This window comes from Pholis gunnellus (genome assembly GCF_910591455.1).
Source record: "Pholis gunnellus genome assembly, chromosome: 18".
In the NCBI taxonomy this organism is placed as follows: Eukaryota; Metazoa; Chordata; class Actinopteri; order Perciformes; family Pholidae; genus Pholis; species Pholis gunnellus.
This window is the reverse complement of record NC_136545.1, coordinates 3,203,298-3,216,926: the sequence shown is the minus strand read 5'-3', so window position 1 is coordinate 3,216,926 and position 13,629 is coordinate 3,203,298. Positions and strand designations below refer to the sequence as shown.

The 13,629-nt window shown below is 42.6% G+C and overlaps 1 protein-coding gene across 2 annotated transcripts in view; it reads right to left on the bottom strand.

Moving 5' to 3' along the window:
• Positions 1 to 13,629, bottom strand: part of shroom3 (shroom family member 3) — a 68,771-nt gene that overhangs the window by 27,007 nt on the left and 28,135 nt on the right. For both annotated transcript variants that reach the window (XM_079179423.1, XM_079179424.1), the window contains exon 4: positions 891 to 1,016. In XM_079179423.1, the coding sequence (XP_079035549.1) occupies positions 891 to 1,016 (126 nt within the window). The remainder of the gene's footprint in view (positions 1 to 890; positions 1,017 to 13,629) is intronic.

Genomic DNA, 13,629 nt, shown 5'->3' with positions numbered 1-13,629 from the left:
GCAGGTAACAAATACATACAGAGATATATATATATATCAGTGGTGGGCCGTCAGGGCCAGCAAAGCCTTCTCTGCTGGCCTAGACAGAATCACAAAGTTATAGCTATTTTATAATTTAACAATTTTTCATAAATACACTGTATTTTCCCATTATTTTTATTTTCTCATTGCACAGCTACTGTCTTCCTCAGTTGCTCTGCTTCCAGTGCAGCTTGTTTTAAGTAGAGCTTTTATCCAATCTGCTGCCACTGCCGAGCGGATCATTTCAGTCCTCAAACGCATTAAAACGTATTCAAGAAATATAACTGGGGAGGCTCCACTGTCCTCACTGGCGTCCATGAATCGAGAAGGACTTCTTACTGGAACTAAAACGCACAGATGTACTGAACAACCGTGGGATTAAACTCTTTGTTAACAAAGAAAGGAGGATGGACTTTGTCTTTAAATAGTGAATTACACTTTTTTTTTACTTTTGTTTTTACATCTGCAGTAGCTTTAATATGCTTGTTTATATATTATTATTTGTACAACTTGTTTTTATGAAGATGGATTTTTGTTTGGTTTAATAAGTGATAGGAACTATAGTTACGTCCAATGTTGCCCTTAGAGAAAATGTAAGTTTAAGTCACTTCTACATTGGCTTCATTTTTCGGAACCAGAGGTTACCGCCTGTCCTCGAGTCCGAATAGACTTTTGTGCCAAATTTGACAAAAAAAACCTCCAGGCTTTCCTGAGACATTGCGTTCACACTAATGCGGCGGACCAACAACCCGAAAATGCCTCCGGCCTCGGCTATTGCCAGCGCAAAGGCATGAAAATGGTGGGGTAGCGCAAAACGAGGGGCCCGGGGAAATAATGGAGTTTTATCAGAGCTGCTTTTGATCACTGACCTGGCGTGGTAGCTGTGGTGCCAGGCGCTGCTCATCGTGTCCATCCCTCCCTTATCCGACGGCTGCTGACCTTCACCGAGCTTCGTTGAATGCCAAGAGTGAGGACGGGACGCCGGCTCACTGCGTCTGCGGGGTTGAAATACACAGACGGAGTTAGCGTGTGCGCAGTGTTTGACTCAAGTTTTCAATGCGAAAACGCATTCTGCTTCAAACTCAAGGGTATAACAAGATGCATTATCTGTGGAGGAAGTCAAACTTGACACTTGATTGACCCTGACAGATTGATACCACTCTCATATCTGTACATATGTAGCTGAACCAACAGTTGGTTATATTGGCTTAGCATAAAGACTTGAATCAGGTGGAAACAGCTAGCTTGGCTCTGTCCAAAGGTTACAAAATGAACTTTCCAGTTTCAGTTGAGTCTAGGCAACCAGATTCCATTATGGTACTGGTCCACCACGAAGAAAGGTCGGGCACTTGTAATTTTTACACTTCAGTTTTCATATAGATTGAAAAGTATAGAAATAAAGTGTTATTTGGTGAGCTTTTGATGTGCTGTTGGTGAGCTGCATTCGGATGCTCAGTCAGGACCTCTTGGCAACACTTTTTAAAGCACTGGGTATCCCTCTAGCGCCAGTACTCAATGTGCAAGACAGTCCGATAGCCTTCAACACGTGGGTAATGTTGTGAAATCAAACAAAATAACTTCATTTGGTTTAGCAAAAGATCGTGGTTTGGGTTAAGATAAGTAGGTTTGTTACATAAGTTAAGTTATGTTCGCAAGGCAAGTATGTTACATAAGTTAACTTGCCAATTATAACGAGACGTTTTTGGTTTCACACAGGACACAAACAGCGGTCTCCTGGGTGAAAGTCCTATGTTCATTCGTCCACCCCGTCGTGTTCCCTATGCAGACTATATCTTTTGTTTTACTGCGTCACCATACTTCCTACTTAACTCCCGTCTTAGTTAATATTGCCACTGGAGGAAGCCTTGCACATGCAAAACTGACGCTTGATGGTACGTGGAGTGCCTCAGTTTGACTCGTAGGACCTCTGATCAAGCTGCAGTATTTAAGTAGTTGGGAGTGAGAGCGGGTCGTATGCGCACATGCTTATCAATTTTGCTAAGCAAAAATGCTTCCAGGTGTAGAACATTTTCTACAGTTAAATCTTAAACTTAAAGGTCAAACAATATGGTCAATGTGATTGAGAATATTTAAAGCGGCAACAAGCTCATCAGCTGCTGACTCATCTGATTTTAACTTAATGATGGATCAGGTTTCAGATACTGTAGATGTCCACCCTGTCTGTCCTCAGAGTCAGCAGCGGTTTATCTTTCCAACTGACCATATTTTTCATACTTGAACCATAACAGCATAATGCATCCACGGGCACTTGGACACTATTAAGATTATCTTTTATCAGAGATTATCTATAAAGGCAAAATCACATCTAACTTACTGCAAGAAACCTAATAAGTGCATGTTGTTTTTAAAATGTCAACGTAATCCCTCAATAAAGGATGAAGCATGTGTACTGTAGAACTCAGAAAACTCGTTTGAGAGGGATGTACTTTCACAGTCTCAACAACAGAACTGGAACTAGAAAACGGATCATTTCCACATTAAATATTATCCTGCTGTGTCCTCCCACGGTAACACACACACACACACACACACACACACACACACACACAGCTGCATTGTCTCCACAGAGATCTAACTCAACCTCTCCCTATCTCTGCCTCTCCCTTCTATTCCAACTGAGGAAAATGCTCAAATACTTTCAACTTCAGGCTCCCAAAAAAGTAACTGTAAAAAAAGTCAATTCTCTCCACTGTTGTTCTCAGTTAGAATTTTAACACACATACTGTTTTCCTTCAGTAAATATTTCCAGTCACCTCCACTTTGCTTTTTTTTCCATTAATGTTACGCTGCCGTCAATGAAACTCAACACTTCCTTTACTGGTTGGCTTTTCCCTAGAGGTGTTGAGTTTCATGGACGATAACTGAACAGCAATCATGAAAAAATGAATGAGAAAAAGAAACAGCAATGTCAGAGTGTGTGTTTTGTTCTTTTTCAAACTGAACCGCACTTCAAATAAACAAAAAATGGTGATAACATTTCAGGGACTAAATGAGTGATGTGTTTTTGTTTGCAGTGATAATCTTTATGACATCACCGTCATAATTTTTGAATGTGTTATCTAACCAGTTGTGATAAGAGAGACGTCGGATAGCTTGGCGGTTGCAAACATCTTCCCCCATCCTCGTTATATTTGACATGTTCAGCTGTTCCGTATTCATCCACACAGATAAACAGGAAACGATTGTATCTGAGTAAGTAGGAGACAGAGACATGAAAGCCCGCGTGTCTGTGAACCCCGGGAATCCTGGGTAATGACGGGACGTGACTGGAATTCCTCAGCGCGTTATCGCCGCTGTTACACGTGTCCAGATGCCCTTCACCCTCGGCCATCAGCTCTCGGGGGACGGGCTCGAGGACAGAATGGTATGATTTGGTCTGAGCTTCAGATCCAAGTCTATTTCTGAAACATGGACCGCACTAATGCACATCCATGCATTCACACCACACCAATGTTGTCAAAGTCTTAAATGTCACATCTGAGTCGATCATGTCAAAGTTGTACATTCCACAAATTCCAAATATTTGAAATATCTCACCAGTGAGTATTCAGGGACACAAACAAATTAATTTCTTCCACATTGAAAACGTGTTCATTATTTTGATTATTAGCTTTAGTCAGTTGAGATTTTAGCTGTTTTTTTGCTATTGGGCTTTATTTGGCTTTCTGTTTTGAGGTATGTGTGGCCCCTTTTGCTGCATGTCATACCTTTCCTGTCTCACTCTAAGAAATGCCCCCAAAAAAACTTTAGAAGAGCAAACAGAGAAATACAACAGACCTTGATGACCCCAGTGCCTACCAAAATGATTCAAATAAGGGTATTATCTCTAGATCCTACAAAGGCCTTATGACAACAAATCCTCACACTGCAGTTAAGGAAAAATGGGAAAGAGAAGGTAACCTCTCAATATCAAATGAGGCCTGGTTAGATGTGGGTAAATTTCAATGGAAATGCACCAATTCTCATGTGTGGCGGGAATTTGTGCGGTAGTGTGTAATTCGCTTCTTTATCACACTGAAGCAGAAGGCACGCTTTGCTGGAGGGGATGCCACATGTTGGAGACGGTGTGGGGCTCGGGAAGCAAATCACTGGCAGATATTTTGGGAGTGTCCAGTGATAAAAACCTTTCTAGGCAGAGTTTCATAAAACACTAACAATCATACTCAACACTGACCTGCCCCTGCAATTTTCTACATTGTTCTTAGGAAAATTAGATTTTCAAGCAGGGCGTCCAGATGAATACATGTTTGGCATTTTAATAACAGCTTGTAAAAAAGCGCTGGTTGCTTCCTGAGCTCCCCATGATACAGGAGTACATAGATATAGTAAATGACATCTATGTTATTGAAAGGATTACCTTTTCCCTTTGTCTTCAGAGAAGTGTGTTTATTCAACTCTGATACAAGTGGGTGAGATATGTAAAACGCTTACGGACAGATTTTGTGGAATAATGAATGAATGACCCTGTAACATTGCTTTAGCTTAGCAAGCCTCATCGACCTCTATTCCATTCTCTCTCAAGTCCCCCTGACTGATGTTTTTCTTTGATTATGTGTACACTCCCAAATTGTACAAAGTTACCCAATTTTGAAAACTGTGGAAGGCATATATTGAATACTGCCCTTGTGCTGATGTATGGTTTGTAATCTAAGCTACTGTCCAAAATAAAAAATAAAAAAAAATAAAAAAATAAAAAAGTTTGCACACCTGTTGGTCGTAGGTGTGTATGAAGAATACTTATATGGTCGACAATGTACAACAACACTCCCGCACCCTGTCCACTTCACTTGCATTCATAGATATTTATCAAGAAATATCTCTGCATGTAAGCCAAGACGACAGTTTGCAGGAGTTTTGTTGATCTATATTAAAAGAAATGTCTTTTAAAAAAAACGATGCAGTGACAGGAAGCAATGACAGGCTTGTCATGAAAGACAAATGATGAAATCTCCCCTACATGTTCTTTTTGAACATGCAGGAGAATGATTTTTTTTTTTTTAAATAAAAAAGAATGAATTACTTACGTGGCTGTGACTCGTGCGTAAATGTGCACATTCCTTATTAATCATGGAAACATTTGACCCATCAGAGGCCGAGATGGGAACAATAAATGGATGGAAATTAAGTGAGCTTGAGTCCGACCTGAGCCAGGTCTATATGGCCCAAGAGCCCCGGTCCCCTTATCGGCTGAGTGTGTCGGGGCCCTTTGAGTCCCGACTGGCTTATGGCTCAGTCTGTAGTCTCACTCCACACCACCGATGCATTGGCCTCATGCACATTTATACATTGCCACATGGATAATTGCAATCAGACGCAACAAAAGGGCAAATTGCAAATGATGCGCAACTTATGGTTTTGAATTGCGTGAAAATGGGACTACGGTGAGACTCCATTACTCCAGCAACAATTAGCACATTCACTTCAATCAACACTGACAATTTTTGCGTTACAGGAAACACCTAAAACCGCTTGCCTAGAAGAAATACTAAAATGTTTTGTACCAGTCAATCACCTCAAATATTCCAGTCTTACACAGTCGTCTTCTGATCTCACGTTCTGGTCATTCTTATTTCTTGACCCGAACCAACCACCAACACCTCCCGTGTTTCTCACTCATAAACTTAACATGTGACCCATTTTACCTGGAGGTGAACCTGAGGACTCTGGAGATGAGGCCAGTCGCCAGGCCATTGACGCTGGCCTCTGATGGCGACCGACACAGCGCCCCATTTGATCGGCCCAGCTCGGCCTTCTTCTGCTTCTTCCGGAGCTTCCTGCGGTAGAACGCCTCCAGCAGCTCCATGGCTCAGATTCAAAGTCCACTATACTCTTTCTTCTCTACTGCCTCCGTCTTAGCTGTACTCTTCTTAACTAAAAGTTTCTTCTTCTCTTAGAAAATCACACAATGGTCCATTTCAACACCTTTTACTTCAGGCTGTTTGTTTGGCGTCTCCTTCTAGAAAGATCCAAATTTGGTCATTTCAACTGAACTCTACTCAACTCTTACCTTATATGCTCTCCTGTGTACAAGAGTACTTCCAAAAGAACTTGTCCTCTAACGAAATCTACTCTGACCACCGATTGGACCTTCGGCCGTCTTCGGTTTCCGTTTCTTTTCGTATCTTTTGCTGAACTTGTTTCTTATTTGACCTTAGAAACCTGCTTTGCTCTACTGTCTACATCTACTCTACTGCTACTCAAACGTAACTCAAATCAAAACCTTCTTTCTTAATCAAATGTGTCTCCAATGTTGCAGTCCACTGTCGGCCGTGTCTCCTTTGAAGAAGTTCTTATCCAGACCAACGCAAACCACCCTATTCCTCTCTGCGTTCAGATGCTCCTCTTTCCCATCAACACTCCATCGAAAAGACTCGCCACTACTGATCCTCAACCACCCTCTGATCTGTCCCTTTTGCAGTTCCAGTCTGGGGCTGGCAGGTTGGATCGAGTTGCATTGCGTTGGTCCCCGTCCCCAAGCTCATTAGGCACATGAAGCAATTAAACGTCATTAGGCCATATGATAAAAGCATGGAGTAAACATCCTTAGCCCGGCTTGGTCTGGATGGTAGCTGTTGATGTGGTGTGTGGGCGAGAGACATTGAGAGTCTGAAGAGAAAGAGAGCAAGAGAGGAGGGACGAGAGAAAAGAGGGAGGTAGGGTACAAGATTGCAAGGAGGAATGAGTAGCAAGAAAGGGAGGGAGGGAGATAAAGTCTGATGGAGAGATGGTAGAAAGAGAGGAAATGGTGGGAGAGATAAAAGGAAGGGGAGGATGAAAAAGGCAGAGGGGTGAGGGATTTGGAACTCCACACGATTTTCTTTCCTGTCTAACAGACAGTGAAAATCAAAATCAAAATGAGAACTTGAGGAGGTAAAGAGAACACAAGAAAGGTTGAGAGTGGAATGAGGAGGAGGGAGGACACATAAACTAGGAGAGAGAGAGTTGCTGAAAACAGTGGGTGATTGAGCCGATTTTGAAGCTGCGAGGAGAAAGACGTCCCATGATGCAGCGTGTGCTTCCACAGTGAACAGGGAACAGACTATTATTGATTTTTAGATTATCACTGCTAGACGGCCTGGAGTCCAAAAACAAGGGCAGACATATCAACAAAAGTTTGGAATCACTGATCGGTATTGGGAAATTTACTTGACAGATAATGCTTTCTAAGAAAATAAATAATGATAAACTTTGGTAGTCCCCTGATCTTTTCTCTAGGGCCACCATTGGATGGATTGCTGGGAAATTTGCCACAAATATTTATGGTACCTAAATAATAAATACTCAGTGGTGGGCCGCTAGGAAACCTTTGCAGTTTAAGTAAATGGGGACGATATTGTCATAATCTTCAACCAATCAGATCTTTAGTTTGACATGTTGGGCGTATTCTCTGACATATCAGAGCTGTCTAGGTGGCCTACAAGTACGTCAGCATTAACGTGCAGCTCAGCATTAACGTGCAGCTCAGCATTAACGTGCAGCTCAGCATTAACGTGCAGCTCAGCATTAACGTGCAGCTCAGCATTAACGTGCAGCTCAGCATTAACGTGCGCCGTGATTGGTCAGTGGGCTAGCATTACTATTGTGAAGCTGACGCTAGCTAGCAGAAGTTAGTAGTAGTAGTAAGAGTTCAAGTTGAAAGATATGTAAGAAGTAATGACATTGACATGGCATTTTTAGCGTTTTGCTTGGTGTAGCTTTGTTTTTTTAACACTCAATGGCTGAAGGAGGAGGAGAAACGGATTTGGGAGTTACTGGCAACGCCTTTCTGGAGAAGGACATTTCCAGAAAAAATGGACATCGTAAGAAAGGGTCGGCCAACCCCACAGCTAGCAGCCCTGACCCAGCCAGGAAAAGGATTTGTACAAACGGTATTCCTGGCTGACAGCGTCGGAGAAGCGTTGCACATTTTATGGCTGGGAATGCGTTTTATTTGCCACTGAGCGTCTTGGTGTTTGGAGCTATGCTAGATTTTCTAACTTGAGTTGGCTAACCAAGACAGCAACACGACACCATAGCAAGACAGGACACTTACAAGCTACGGTGCTTTTGAAAACCTTTGCTGAGACCCGAGTGGATCTACAGCTCAACGAACACATTCGCAGGAGGACCTCTAGCTGGAACTGAACCGCACCAATGTTCTGTACAACCGTGGTATTGAACTCTTTGTTAACAAATAAAGGAGGATGGACGTTGTCTTTAAGTGAACAGCAACTTTGGTAAGTGAAGTGCTTTTGTTTTTACATCTGCAGTAGCGTTACTACTGTGTTAATTTGTCTATCGTGTCGTTTTTATGATACGGTTAATATTGTTCCCTCTGATGTGAATAATATGTATAATGCAATGATAATAATACAGCTGCTTGTAGCGTGTGTGCTTGTAGTGTGAGTTTGTGCGTGTTGTTTTCCTGCTAAGCTAGTTTAGCATAGCCTGCCAGAACACACGTGCCGTGTACAATGTTTTTCTTCCGTGGTGGGCGTGTCAGGCAGCACATTGTCTGTGACGTTGGGTGGGTTGCCAGGTTGAGCGCAGTGCCTCCACCGAAAGAACATTATATTTCCCACAATTTAAGCTTTTACATTTTCCAAATACACTAGTATTATTCAAACCTATTGTTCGGTTCGTAAGCCTATTTTCCACGTTGAAAATTAGCGTAAAAACTAAACAAGCTAACAATTAAAAACAAAATCATGACAACATCATAATGCTCCTGATTGGTAAATATCCTCAATATCCTCCACCAACAGCAGAAATATTGCTTCTTCAGAAGTTGATTTAGCTGCTTGAGCTTTGCAGCGTTATGTCTTTGCCCGGATAGGATGCAGTCAAACTACATCTCTTAGCTTAGATTGCTGCTTCTCAGAATCAAGGGCCAAAATGACGCACTATTTTTCAAGCCTTTTTTTATCATAGAATCCCAAAAAATCTGTACATCATTTGGGAAAAACATGATCCTGTAAGAGTTCCTACTTCCTAATTCTGAAACCATAACACAACAAATGTAGAGGATGATTCATTTTCACTCCAGCCACCTAAAAACAGAAATACATTTTTTAAGTTACATAATATACATTCCTAGGATTCCTCAAAGACGACTGTTTTCTCTAATACAACTCCATAAAGACATCTGGTAGCTTCTTAAGGACCCCTGCATTCCTCCTGGGACCACAAGAACCTCCTTAATTTCAGCCCTCTGATTACTTCTCGGGGTACCAGTACTCACTCAAGAATATTACATGTTCTTGTTTTTAATAAGTCAACACTCAGCATTGTCAATGTGTAGCTGATCCAAACTCATATCAGTTAATGTCACTTAGGCTTTTGATTTATTTCTAAAAACACACAGCTCTGTGATCCACCTCTGGCCCCAGACACAGAAGAGGAAGCGGCTGCAGGTTAAATCCACGGGTGTTCAGTGAAGATGTAGCTCCTCAAAGTGCTACTACAGGTACCCATGATTCACGGCGCTCCAACTGTTGGATTCCTGGGAATCACGTGTCACGGGAATGTCATCAGATGTATCTGAGATCACAGAGAGAAATGATGATGGAACGGCGAGGATATCCTCTCCCTTTGTGTAGCGTTTGAATCAGGTGTCAAGGCCAGACCGACCCCCAGCGCTTTTTAATGAAAGGCTGAAGAGCTGTGCAGCCCCAGTTTCATCAGAGCGCACATACACACACAAGTGTACTTGTATGTGTGTTCTGTTCAGGTTGATGAAATGTGAACACACCCTCAATAATTACAGATAATAACCAGCCTTCCTCCTCCTGCTGCCCTGCTACCCAGGACATACTCTGTGTATGTATGTGACTCTCCTGGAAAACTTCAAAGACCTGTGGAACCTCCTCAGGGACCTCTGGGACCCATTCAATAGTCCATCCATGTCTCTGTGTGAGACATGGATGGCTATCATTTTTGGCTATCATTTTTTGTTTTCTAAATTTCTTAATTGCTAAACTGTCCCTTAGCCAGTGGTGGAAAACATATTCAGATGCTAAGCTAAGCTAACAGAACCTAAAAGCTAAACTCTAACCAAACTGGATCCTCAGAGACTCGGCTTGAAACCAGGACAATCCCGGACAATTGGAACGATACCTTACCTAGAAGCCAACCGAACCAAAACAAATTCTAAGCTAATGGGAACTAGAAATCTAAATAAAGGGGAACCAAAAAGCTAACCCTTAGCTAACAGGAATAACCAGCTAACTCTAAGCTTTGAGACAAAAAAGCTAACTCTAAACTAATGTTAACAAATGATACCTAGCTAACTTGAAGCTAAAGATGAATGGCTTAATCTCAAACTGTATTGCTACAAACAAACCACTGTGTGCTTGCAGAAGGCAAAAAGGAACTTTGTGTCCAACTGTGTAAGTGTTTAGCCTAGCTTAGCACAAACACTGGAAGCAGAGGGAAAACTGCCAAAGAGAAAAAACAACTCCAAAGCTGTCTGATTTCCACAAATCGTATTCATTGAACTGGAGAAGAAACAGAGATGTGAGACATTGTGGTTGTGGCAGCAGTAAGAATTGGAGCTATTTGTTGAACAACCACAGCTGGGAGCAGTGACTGCATGTAGCGTCTCAAAAGGTCCTGTCCTATAGTGGAGTCGGCAGGGTGGATGGTTTGGAAACTAACTTTTTAATGTACCCGGCTGCTCTCATCCAGTATTCATAGCTATACCTACGAATATAATGCGCCATAATTTGTAGACATCCCTCAAAATAATTTTGTATGTAATCCACGTAATTATGAAAGAGGAAGTGTAAAAACTGCGAAAACGTATACAGGGTGAGTGGATGGGTCAACATTAATCTGTTTGTCATGTAGCGTGCGTACTTCAGAAACCTCGACAGTTATTTCGTTTAAATAACGTTTACTTTCAAAAGTTTGTATGCATGCACGAGTGCTATACGTAACACGAGTTTCTGGCTTTCGTAGGAAAACACATGAAAAATAAGGAGTAACTTTTCGTGAGATATCATACAAACCGTTGAATGAGGATACGTTGAACATACAGCCCATGACAAATAGATAGTATTAAGAGACAATGCACTCATACCATATGTGTTACTTTCATAACAGTACACATTTGGAAAATGTTTCATAAGAGTAATTTTCATTTTTTACGTGAACCAAAACACTGAAAACTGGGAAGTGAAAACAGAACCTAACTGGTGGAGGTATAAGCCATGTGGAAAATATCTGAGCTGAAACTGTCTTTACTTCCCTGTGGGCGTGCGTGTGTGTGTGTGTGTGTGTGTGTGTTCAGGGTGTGTCTCTCTGAACAGAGACCTTATCTATTGCCGTGGGAAACTGTTCCTCCAGCCCAGAATAATAATCTCTTTGATCTGCTCGGAAACCAAAATTGGAGAGAGAGGGAGAGAGGTGGGCCAAAGTGGATGCTGGGGACACACTTGACCTGTGTGTGTCAGAACATGTTTGTGAATATATGTTAATAGCTTTTCTGCATGTTTGGGGTGTGTCAAAATTTGTATTAGAAAAATACGTCAAAAGCGTGTGTATATGAAAGTACTTTATATGACACCAATGGATAGTATTGGGACCATTTCTGCCATTAGTGCTGGTCTCTGATTGGCTGGCAGTGTTTGCGGACGCTTCAAACGCCAGTCGCCATTCAAAGCACTGGTTATTGACAGGGTCCTGATGACCCTGTGCTTGCCTTTATTTGCAAAGACATGTCAAGGGACATTATTCCTGAAAGGTTTCTCATACCAGAGGGGTCGCTAGTTAGTGGCTATTGATAAGACTAGTGGAACAAGATATTCAGTGAGGTTGGTCTGACAGTTGAGCGGGCCACGGCATTCAGATGAAGTGGGCCAATCAAGCCAGTGGGGTCAACCGCTGAAGTTTAACCTGAGCAGACACAATGCAGATACAAGGCCTGGTCAAGCTGCCAAGTATCTGTCCGTTGGTCAGCCATCACGGGGCCCAGGTAGATTCATGACAGCACAGCTTGATACTAAGGGCTTAGTGACAGTTCAAAATGTCTAACCCAACATGTGGCACATTTTACTGTGTGCTGATAACTACGGACCTCCTCAAGGACCTCCTTTCTAGGATCCCCTGAGACCAAGGACACCCAAAAATATGCAGACACTCACTAGACCACATCAACCACGGCCACAGAAAGCAGTACCTCAAATATCAATCGAGTCAACAGTTTAACCACAGATCTAAATCAGATGCGTGTGAACTGCAGGAAACTATAGCAACAGTGCAGCAGGCTCTGTCAGCAACCATGGGTTAGACTGATATTACAGTAAACACAGTGTAGTCCCGCCCATCACCAAAACACAGGATTGGACACTGCAGTTAGTGACAGGTCTGTTAATACAGGGACTAACACTAGACTGCACTGTTTCTCTTGAAACTGTGTGTGTGTGTGTGTAAGGGAGCTTGTTTGCGTTGCACGCGTGTGTTTTTTTGCCATTACGTGATGATGTCGTTCCAGAAAAATGTGGTGATTCAACTAAAGAAACATCCGAGGAAGGAAAGAGGAGAGGAGAAGGAAAACAGGGGGAAGAGGAACGAAGGAGACAAGTGGAGAAGGGAAGAGAAGGGAAAAAAGGAAGGAGAGGAAAGGAATACAAGGGAGGAAAAGAAAAGAGGATAGCCAAGAAGGAGAAGTGAGGGGATGGAACATGGAGGAAAGGAGGAGAAAGAGGAGCAATGTAGGAGAGGAAAGAAGGGGAGGAGAGGAAAGGAAATAGGACAAAAGTGAGGAATAGGAAAGGAAAGAAGGGATCTTGAGAGAGAGACAGTGTGATTATAAATCAGTCAGTCTGTCCTCTCCATAATAACACCCAGCCTCATGGGGCTCTGATGGCCCGCTTCCTGTTTTTGGACCAATAAGAGACAAGCATTGCCCTCCCTCTTTTCCCCCCTCCTCTCTCCTCAGTGGTATCTGATAACCAACCAGCCCAGGGGATTGTGGGAGAATAGAGTCATTCTGGCTGCTTATCTGACTCTATGAGACCAACGGTAGAGTATACTCTAATGACTCCTTCATGTTGTTACAATCATCTGGGCCTACGTGTTGCTGCTCAAAGGCACTTCAGCAGGACACGTAGCGGAGAACTAATCCTAAACCTGCTGGAGGTTCAACAGAACTGCTCGGTCACCCTATCAAAACAAAAGCATTGTGTAGTAGCGTGGAGCTTTGAGTTTTCCCAGCGTAAAATGTTTTTTTAAGGAATGATGAGTTTTGGAAATATTGTGAGTAAAGAGTCTTTGCACAGGACGCAAGACAAGTCAACCAGAGCAAAGGTCTGTAGTCGCACTAGCACCCCCCTGAGGCCGTGATGTTCATTACACACACACACTCACACACACACAAACGCAAAGCATACTTCTAGGACCTGACCTCCATATTAGGCTGTAGCAGAGTGTCAGTATTTATAGACTGTTTGTCTGTACGGGCTGAGCTGATCCTCACAACACTGAGTGAGAGAGTGAGTGAGTGAGTGAGAGAGAGAGAGAGAGAGAGAGAGAGAGAGAGAGCGGACAGTAGAGGGTTGAACCAGGAAGCTACGACAGATGAGATGTACAGGCCTCATACGTTCACAC